This window comes from Geospiza fortis, unplaced genomic scaffold, assembly GCF_000277835.1.
Source record: "Geospiza fortis unplaced genomic scaffold, GeoFor_1.0 scaffold213, whole genome shotgun sequence".
NCBI classification, from domain to species: domain Eukaryota; kingdom Metazoa; phylum Chordata; class Aves; order Passeriformes; family Thraupidae; genus Geospiza; species Geospiza fortis.
In genome coordinates this window covers 2,343,329-2,353,156 of record NW_005054399.1, presented here as the reverse complement: position 1 = coordinate 2,353,156, position 9,828 = coordinate 2,343,329, and the positions used below count along the sequence as shown (strand labels likewise).

General features: G+C 51.0%; 1 protein-coding gene across 1 annotated transcript in view; it reads right to left on the bottom strand.

The window, feature by feature from the left end:
* Nucleotides 1–93: 93 nt before the first annotated feature.
* Nucleotides 94–9,828, bottom strand: part of GGA2 (golgi associated, gamma adaptin ear containing, ARF binding protein 2) — an 11,198-nt gene continuing 1,463 nt past the window's right edge. The window contains exons 3-17 of the mRNA XM_005426032.2: nt 9,202–9,277; nt 8,592–8,690; nt 7,571–7,694; nt 6,989–7,092; nt 6,467–6,547; nt 5,631–5,768; nt 5,443–5,524; nt 4,776–4,895; nt 4,359–4,526; nt 4,079–4,134; nt 3,644–3,795; nt 2,672–2,841; nt 1,581–1,750; nt 1,066–1,176; nt 94–463 (exon numbers count right to left, since the gene is read on the bottom strand). Of these exons, the coding sequence (XP_005426089.1) occupies nt 353–463; nt 1,066–1,176; nt 1,581–1,750; nt 2,672–2,841; nt 3,644–3,795; nt 4,079–4,134; nt 4,359–4,526; nt 4,776–4,895; nt 5,443–5,524; nt 5,631–5,768; nt 6,467–6,547; nt 6,989–7,092; nt 7,571–7,694; nt 8,592–8,690; nt 9,202–9,277 (1,762 nt within the window). The 3' untranslated portion in view covers nt 94–352. The remainder of the gene's footprint in view (nt 464–1,065; nt 1,177–1,580; nt 1,751–2,671; nt 2,842–3,643; nt 3,796–4,078; nt 4,135–4,358; nt 4,527–4,775; nt 4,896–5,442; nt 5,525–5,630; nt 5,769–6,466; nt 6,548–6,988; nt 7,093–7,570; nt 7,695–8,591; nt 8,691–9,201; nt 9,278–9,828) is intronic.

The window sequence follows — 9,828 nt, the reverse complement described above, 5'->3', positions numbered from 1 at the left end:
CCCGCTGCGCCTGGCACAGGCTCCGGGGAAACCGGGCCGGGGTGTCCCTGGAACAGGCTGGCACGGCGGCTGAATATTGGTGTGATTGGCTTTGTTTGTTTTTTTTTTAATGCACAAGTAAAGGGGAGGTGGCCCAGAAGCAGCAGGAAGGTGTGCGTGGCAGAGGCACGGAGAAGCTCTCCAGCAGGCTCCTGTAAAGCAGGCTCAGCTACAGCGGCAGGCTGTGGCAGAAGCAGCCAGCCCACACAAGGAGGAAGGAGCTGGCAGATCCCCGGAAAGGTGCCCTCATGGAGCACTACTGCTCCCCGTCGCTCCTCATCGGACACACGGCAGGGTCCGAGCCAGCTGGACTTCAGCTCCTGCCCCAGAGCGCTGCTTCTGGAAAGCCAGTCACCTGTCCCTCCTCCTGGAAGGGCTGCAGGCCCTGCGTGAACACCAGTCTGTACCTCAGGCGGATGGGATCCTGCGAGAGAAGGGAGGAGAGGGGCACACCGTCATTATAAACTCCCGGACTCCACCCCTCGTGGCCTCGCTGCAGTGAGCCACCTCTGGAAGGGGAAACACCAGCCTTGCAGAAGCTCTGCACAGGAGGAAACCCTGATTAGGTTAACCTAAGGATATACCTATCCTAACCTGGACAGGTAACCCTAAGATAGACAAGAGCAACCTGAAGACCTGTGCACGCCACCCGTGGGCATGTTGGCAATCCAGGCCTGGCCAGCCTACTCAGAGCTCCTTACACTGATCTTGGGTCTCATAACTATCCACCAGTACAAAAGATCTGCCTCCCATCACTTGTACCTTGGGTGTCCCTGTGTTCCATCAGCTGCACCATGAGTGCCTGCAGCTGTCTCTGTGTGCAGATACTCCAGAACTGTGCAGGCCCCTGCAGCAACTGCCCGCACAGTCCTTCAGACTGTAGCTCTGCAAGCTCTTTGAGCAGAAAAAACATCTTCCCAGCACAGTCCAGACTGCCCTGTCTCTCCACTACACCTCCCCATTATTAGGAGGCTCCCCATTTTTCACACAAACAGTCAGGGGTTTCCCAGTGCCCACCAGCAGCACCTTGTGTGGGTTGGAGAGCAGCAGCACCTGGGACAGCACTGCGGGCGGGAGGAGAGGGCTGAAGGCTGGCAGCTCAGAACCAGAGGCTGGTTGTAACTTTATTTGCATGGTCTGAAAGAGAAAACAAAAGAAACAGTTTTTAGTCCAGTCTCGGAAAGGGCTGTGAGCCTCACTGAGCCATGGAGCTGGTTAAAGTTACATCAGCCAGACTCTCCATTCAGTGAAAAGCACAGCCTGCCACTAAAGGCCGATATTCCTAAACAGCCAGCTCTGTGCTACACGTGTACAGGGAGCAGGAGCCCTGCCCAGGAGGCTGAAGCAGCAGCTCTGGAGCCCTCTGGCAGTAGCAAGGCCATGGGCACACACAGTGAAACAGGCACCACTGTACAACAGGATCTCTGTGCAGAGACAGGAAGATCCTTTCCCAAGAGCAAGGCAAATGCTCAGTAAGAAATGGTGACCCTTCTTCTCAGGACCTTTCTGAGCATCTCTGTTCCTTGTCACAGGTTTCTCACCTTTGGGACTGCAGCCTGGAACACTATGTCCTTAATGGGGTGTGCTGAGGTGCTCAGCATGGACAGAACCATCACCAGCACGTCTGGTCGGCCGGGAGCCGGGTCTCTGGAGAAGTGGAGCATGGCCTTGAAACCATTCCTGTCATACACAGTGAGGGGAGAGATGGTGCCTGCCAGAGACAAATTGAGAACCAGAATGAAAGCCTGGATTCCTCTCCCATCTGAGGGCAAACAGGAAAGATGGGATAAGGAATAGCAAAAAGGAAAATGCAGACAAACTTTTACTTCCTTTGGCAAACTCACAGACCAAGTGGCACACAGCCCCTGATTTATATCTGCCTCCAAGGCAGAGACAGGAATCTGAATGTCTGCCTTTGGGATTTAGCAGCTCAGGTTTCACCAGTCCTTGAGAGAAGTCAGATGTGGATCCAACAGAGATGTGGTGGGAAAAGCAAAGTGCCTTTCTGAGCGCACACAGGATTTGGCTCCTTACCATCTGTGCCTGGCAAATTCACACCTGACCATCACCATCCTGCCCTTCCAAAATCTGCTAAGAGCTTCACTTGAGACTGAAGGCAGATCAGGATGTCTGTGCACCTGTCCTCTTCCAGCAGCAGTGAGAGCCAAGGCTCTGTGGCCCCGGGCCGAGACCCCAGGGTGACATCCCCAGGAAATGCTCTGGGCTGAGCTGCAGAGCTGGGCCATACAGTGTGAAACCAAAAAGCAGAGGTGGAATGAAGAGCTTCCTGCTTCAGGAAGTGGGGCAACTCCCACTCAAAAGTGTCTTTTAGGACTTTTAGGGGAACAACTGTTTGAAGCTTGACTGAAGGTGCGAAGGACAAGGTTTAGAAGCACATTACAAAGATCAGCCAGGGCAGAAAACTCCTGAGCAATGAGTAGGGAGGACAAGGACCTTCTCATGCTATGATCCCTAGCACCTGCTCAAATTCTCAGGTACATTAAGCCCATCACAGAACAGTCATTACTTGTCTCCAGCGACCCACACAGCACGAAGCTACTTTGGCTTCCTGTCCTGCAAAACTCATGGAAGAGCTCGAGTAAGCAGAGCTGGGGCACAGAATTGTACTTACTTAGTGTAACTGAAATTAAAGGCACAAAAAGGTTTTCTAGAGAAGCATCATTGGAAGCTGAGTGCAAAGAGGCAGCAGGCTTCAGATCATAGCCTGGACTGAGGAGTGGAGGATCTGCCACTGAGTTACTTGGGAGATCTGGAAAGGGCAATTTCATTGGTGATAAATCCCTGGAAAGAAAAGCATGCAGAAAGCTTGTATTAAGTGGGGATACTACAGGGAATGTACTGTCTTCTGCTGTGTCTGTCTCTATTCCCAATCCCTCATCCCCTTTAGGTATAAAGAAGCTACAGACTTACACTCTGAGTCCTTGAGGAATTCAAAAACTCTATCATCTGTGGAAGATCTTGCTGTTTCAAAATTCATTAAGGCAGATTTTGGTTCTGTTACTATGGTAAAACTTAGGTTTAGGGCTTTGGAAGTCTGCCATCCCTGAGCACAGCTTCTCTGGAGCCCTAGTCAGGCAGATCAAAGTAAATTCCTGCTCAAAGACATCACAGGAAGCTGAAAATCTTCACTAAAGTTTCTTGTAATATGGCAGACTGTATAAGCATACTGTAATAGTCTCCTGCTCTGAAGATCTGTGGAGATTAATTTGATTTGTGAACTGTTCCAAGCTTCCACTGAATGTCTGGAAACTCCCTTGCCACAGTCTGGAGAAAGCTGAGGAAGGTGCTTTTTGAGTGACAGGTTATTATAAAGAGGCCTGACCGTAAGGTTGTTGTTCTTTTAGCTGAACATCACCTTGTTATCAACCAATGGGATTTGTCTCCCCAAATTTCTGACCGTGGGAAGGTCCTGGTGTGCAATTAACTGCAATTAACCAGTGCGTAACTGCAGGAAAGAGCCAATGTGTGCATGGATCACTTGCCATCACTAACCAGAGGTAGCTGAAAGGTTTTCCTAAATCTCCCTGCTGTAAAAGAATTCCTCAGCCCCCAAATCAGACTCCATTATGAAGAGTTTACTTACAAAGATAATGTCTTGGTCCTGGATGGTGGAGAGAGCTGCTCATCCAGGCTCTGGAATTCACTCTTCCCTGCACGGCTGTCTTCCCAGCCCTGCAGTGGTGCCAGGCTTTGAACAGCACTTACACCTTCCCTAAAGCCATTGTGTACAGCAGGCTGGAAAATAAGGCTCTTCAGGTTCATGCTGTATAATATCAGCATCAATAAACCTGTTGCACTGAAAAGAACTCTGTTTGTAAAATACCACTACCTAAAGCAGAAATGCATATGAATCATTTGGTTGCAAACTGCACCTGAGAGACAGAGCACAAGGATTCCAGTTTCCCTTCAGAACAGAGTGCTACACCAAAAGGGCTGCCAGGGAAAGGCAGAGCAGGAATCATCTCTGATTTTTGTCCTTTATACCTTATGGACAGCAAAGTGTCTGAGCATCACTCACCTCTGCTAGGCCAAAATCAGGGGGTGGTTCCTGTGTGACAGGGGAGTTGCTGAGACCTAAGAAAGACACCAAAATACCACCGATCATTTACAGAAAGCAGGAGTTTTCCACAGGTGCTTCCTTTGCTGTCTAACACAACTGGAGACACTGCATCCCTGAAAACCTCCATCTGGAAAGCTCCACTTTCTCTTGGGACTGGCACTGAAGCCAAAGTTCCCCTCTCTTGCCTGAAGACCACAAACCCCAGTAAGGAGGGTGGCACTGAAGTGCACCTACAGACCTAAGGAGCACAGCTGCTCCTCGAGCAGGCAGCTGGAGGTGGTGCTGCCGTGTCGGGGGGCCGAGGCTGTGTCTGCAGAGGGCTCTGGGGGGCTCAGGGCCACGGCCTCCAGCTCGGAGAAGTCGATCAGGGTGTAGCTCCTCGTGCGCCGCGGGGCTGCTCGGCACGCTGGGGAACACAGACACAGTTAGCCAGGAGCCTCGGGAAGGGTGGCACAGCCACGGCTCCAGCTGTGCCTCAAGGGGGAAGAGCTTGGGGAGTATTTTCTGTCAACTATACGCAAGAGAAAATGATGGTTACATAATATTTTTCCTGTGTTACAGCACTTTCTCCAGGTTTGTTCTCTGAGGAGCACTTCCCTGCCAAACCCTGCTCCCACCTGGCATGCAGGGCAGAGCTGCTTTGGGGGCTTCTCACCTGGTGCATGGGCAGAGCTGGCAGCTGAACCTGCTCCATCCCCGTCCTCGTGGCTGGCCACAACCTGCCTGTACTGTCCCAGCGCCCAGGAGAGCTTGTCATTGGCCTGCAGGACCTCAGCTGGGAAACCAGAGCAGACACAAAACACTCATCTTCCAGGGGAAGGCCAGGTCAGTTCCACAGCACCCCCAAAATGCTCCTGAGGAAGGGACAGTGCAGCTCAGGAGTGAAGGCCAGCAGAGCAGGCTGCCCTCAGTTCCTCCCTTACCTTTCATTCCATTTTGAACACACAGCTGCTGATTCCATGCCTCTTTCTCATTTATCAAGATCCCTTTGAAATCTTATCCCATCTCTAAAGTATTCCTAATTCCTGCCATCTCTTCTGCACTTTCTTTTCAGTTCTCTAAACATGAGAGCTCAAAAAAACTCAGAAAACCACCTCAACTGAAGAAACAGATTCACTGTTTAACTTTGGGCTCCAAGTGAAGATTAACAGCTTCCTCAGAGATGAGCAGGAGGAGACCAAACGCCACTTCCCTGGGCATGGTTTCATGGTGAGAGCAGGGAGCTTTGCCCACAGGGTGCCAAGCAGCCAGCACTCCCCTGGCAGGGCAGGGCACAGCCCTGTGCCAGTGCCAGGGAGCACAAGGACAGCGCTGGCGCTCACCCAGAGCCTCCTCGTCAGGCACTGCCTCGCTGGCCAGGCGGAAGAGCAGCGGCCGGAGCCTCTCACAGCGCTGGAACAGAGCCTGGGGGAAACATTGCACTGCTCAGCACCCCACACACCCACACCTCTGTCTGTGCCACCCCTGCAAGGGAGGCTCCTCTGGGAGAGCGAGGAAAAAGAGCATTTACCTGCAGGCTCTCCTGGTCAGCTGGGGATAATTCACCTCTCCTGTAGCTCTCCAGGAACTCATCCATACGTTTGACATTCTCAGAAACCTCACTGATGGTGTTCACTCTTCGGGACACCTGAGCTGACTTTTCTTGTTCCTGTGATGAAAAATGAAAGAAAGGGAAATTGTGACTTGGCTGGAGCACTCAGGGTCACACCTATTAATATTTTATTGCAGGTAGAGAAGGCACAAAGCAGCACAGGTGAGAACAAGCCCCCAGCTGCCCCATCAGGACACCCTGGCTGCCTGCTGTGGAATATGGAATACATCTCAGCACAGGGGCACGAGTGTGACTTCAGAATTTGAGCTGGGAGTTGGTGGCTTCTGCCACACAGAATGACACACTCAGAACCACAGGGCTTTGTTAAACCAGATCTCCTGTGTCAGCAGAGAAGTGGGATGCTCCTTCAGGTGGAACATGCAAACAGACAGGCCAGACATGCACACACACTGCATGCAGGAAAGAGGCAGTTCTGTACAGAAGTGATTTCTTTCCATCTGGGAACTGAGTTTATTTTTGGAAATTTCCAACCACTACTGCAGTACTACTGCCAAGGTCCCACTGACAGGGAAGTGTCCTGCTCTATGCACATTCACAAATTCCCTCTCCTGGCAATGGCACATTTTAGGGAAACAAAACAAAATGATCCCATGCTGTAATCTCAGACTAATTTGGAAAGCCTGAACACGGCCCCTTCTCTGGGGCTGCAGTGCAGAGGGTCTCCTGTCAAATGGAAGGGCCAGGCTCCCTCCCACCCTCCCTGGTGCAGAGAGGCCCCTCCGGGCAGCCCCCACCTCCTTGACGGCGCTCTGGATCAGGCGGTTGGCTGCCTGCAGGTCCTCGGGGTGGCTGCTCCTCAGGAGCCTGGCCAGGAGCTGTCGGGACACAGGTGGGGCACAGCAGTGAGCAGCAGCAGCCCCTGGGCACCGTGCACACAGCACAGCCACAGCCACTGCTGCAGAACGGTCCCGTCATCCTGGAGACGTGTCAGCTCCTGTCCATAGCCCAATCCAGGCTACACTGCTCCTGCATACACTGGCTGGTCAGGATCAGGGACTCTGGCTCTGCAGAACTTCTGTAAGACCCAGAGAAGCCCTCCCTTGGGGAGATTTCAAGGAAAATGATGTTTTTCTGTAAAAAAGTTTTACTTTTTTCTAAGGAGATATTTCTGACAAAGTTTCAGAGAGTTCTCTAGCTGTTGCAGTGCAGGAGGGATCAGCATTATTCTGAAACAGCAGAAGCTCCCAAAATATTACTGAGCCTCTTTTCTCATCAGGACAAAACAGACAGTAGGGCATGAAGACTCTAAGATTTACCTTGGACTTCTCTTCATCTGTGTCAAAAATAGAATTCTGAGGTCTTGGAGAAGGGGGAGGTAAAATTTTGTCTTCTGGCAGTTTGGGATCTTCTTTTACAATCCCTGGAACAGGTAACAATAGTTGTTCAGTGATGCCCAAGCTGCTGAAACCTCGATGCTCAACAGTGCATGAGGTTTTGCACAGATTTCCAGATTAAAATGCCACTGAGGACTACTAAATATAATGGAGTGGATGAAAAAATCCATCCTGGGATCTCTTTGAACTCATCTCTCATAACCCTGGGAGATATTCCAGGGCAAAGATCACTTCTGAGCCCGTCCTGTGCTTTTTCCCTGCCCACAGTGTGAGCAGAGGCCTCAGACTGGTCTGAGCTGTGCCCAGGAAGGCTGTTCTTTGGAAAATCCCTTTAAACAGTTCCATGCATCCTTCAGAACCCAGCCAGCCTGGGACCTTTGTCCCTTTTCCTTACGCACAGCACGTTAGGAAAAAGCTGAGTCACGAGCTGAGGGGGGCAGATATCTGTGGGGCAAACGATGGGCTTGGGAGGCTAAAAAGGAAACTGAAATAACAGAACTGAACCTTGTTTCTTCAGCATCTGATAAGCATCCTGGATTTTGACTTCCTGAGGAAACCAGACTGTCCAACTGAATATCACTTCTGTGACCCTCGACTTGACTTTTTCTGAAGACCAAATTCCATAGTACTGAAAACAAGACAGTAAAGAAAGACAAAAAGCTCAAACCCAAGGAATTGGTGCCAGATCTGGCACAGGGACCCAGCCCCAAGGCATTTTTGTGCAGACACCAAGGATAAAATGGATTCCTGTGAGTTTATTCACAGTGCTGACAATGTGTATCCTGGGGTTAGGAAACACAGAACTGCTAGGGAGTGTATGAGAATCACATACACATTCTATAACCATCAAAATTAAACCACTTCAAACTTCTCTGATCAGTTATTGAATCCAAAACCCAAAGCAGGTTATTTTAGTGAAAACATTCTGTGCTTGACTTTAAACACTCTCCTTAACTGCTGCAATGCAGTCACAGCACCGGCCTCAGCCAGCCCCTGACACAGGAAAACTGAACAAAACCAGAAACAAACATTATTGTCTCTTATCAGCATCTGGGTGCTCTCTCCAATTTCTCTCATTATTGCCTATGACCACTCCTTTAACTATAAAAACACAAACCTCCCAAGGCCAGACATTTCAAACTGATTAGATGATACCCGTCCTCTCAGAGCAGCAAACAGAATTGTCTTCAGTGACATGTGCTTTAAAGTCTGTGGCTTCACTGAAATTCTGTTATCGAGCCCGAGACTGAGACAAGGAGTTTTGTTCTTCAGTTGGGCATTTCTTTGAAATCAGCTTTTTGCAGCTCTGCCCTTGGGCTGATGCAATGGAAAATGAAACGTGCAGCAGTGGTAAATGTGTGCAGGAGCCAGCAGAAGGGGAAATTGATGGTGTGATGCTCAGAGGGTGTCTCAGGCAGGCCCAGCCCACCCCCATGAAGAGGAGCATGGCCAGAAGATCCCACTGCCTCTGAGAAAGCAGAGTGCATTCCTCAACCCAAAACACCCTGTAACTACCATCACCTACCTTTGGGGAAAGCACTTTAATCAGCTCATTCAGAAACCTGAATTTTGCCATTTCACTGTGAAATCTGTCACCACAGTTGTTCACACAAGTCTCCAGCACCTGCAGAAAACAAAATGTTACCAACAGGAACTGAAAACACAAGGCTTGGGGAGCTTTCAAGAACTTTGTCATTATATTACTAAATCTAAGAACTTTCTGACACTGCATTCACCAACACAAGATACTGAGAAAGTCATGCAGCAAGAACATGTTTTATTCCTTCATCCAGCTTTCCTAGGCAGCACATTTAGGGTCACCTGCTCTGTTCTACCCATCACTAACAACTCTTGAGCTGTTGCCTCGGTGGTGGGACACAGCTCACACAGCCAGAGCTGCAGACCAACAAAACACCTCAGCAGAGCAGCGTGGGGAGGAACAGAAGCAGTTACTGCCTCCACCCTGCCCTAGTTCCTGTAGTCCTTGTGCAAGGGAAAGTTAAATGGAGAGGCATCCAAGAGAAAGAGAAAGACATGGACATCTAAGAGAAAAGGGAGAGCTATCCTGTCTGCTCTGTCCTACATGCCAACTCTGTTTCCCAGTGACTGCTTTGTGTGCTGATGGAGGTACTCACTGTGAGGGCATGCAGGGCTTCCCCCTCCTGAGGGGACTGGATTTTGTGTGCCAGCAGCCTCAGCGCAAACCACGGGCTGGGGAAGAGCAAAGCAAGTCACACCATGCACGAGTTCCCAGCAAAGCAAATGCTGCTGGGCTGGGTCTGCACAGAAGAGCAGCTGCTGGGCTCACAGCAGGACAGACACCCTCCCTCGGGCACAGTGCTGGCCAGGACACTGCTCACACACAGGGGGGAACCGGTGACCCCAGCCCTGCCCCCCAGCCCTGCCCAGGGGTGTCCTTTGGGAGGGAGCAGAGGGACAGGCTGGGGTGTCCCTGGGCAGGCACCACCGGAGCTGGCTCTGCAGCTGCAGGAGCTTCAGTGGCAGCCAGGGCAGCCTGTGCCAGCTCCTGGGCACGTGCTGGGTGCCAGGCCGTGAGCTCTGAACTCAGTCTGCTCTAAACACAGGGATGATCACTAAGGTTTGACAGGTCATTAGCTTAATTAGTCCCTGCTACTTCCCACAGAGCCCAGGCTGCCAGCTGGAAGGTGAGGAAACCTCAGCAGAGATCCTCCACCCGTCTGGAAGGAAAAGCTGAGGCTGAGCTGCCTCGGGGCTCCCCTGCAGAACCCCACCGCAGGAAT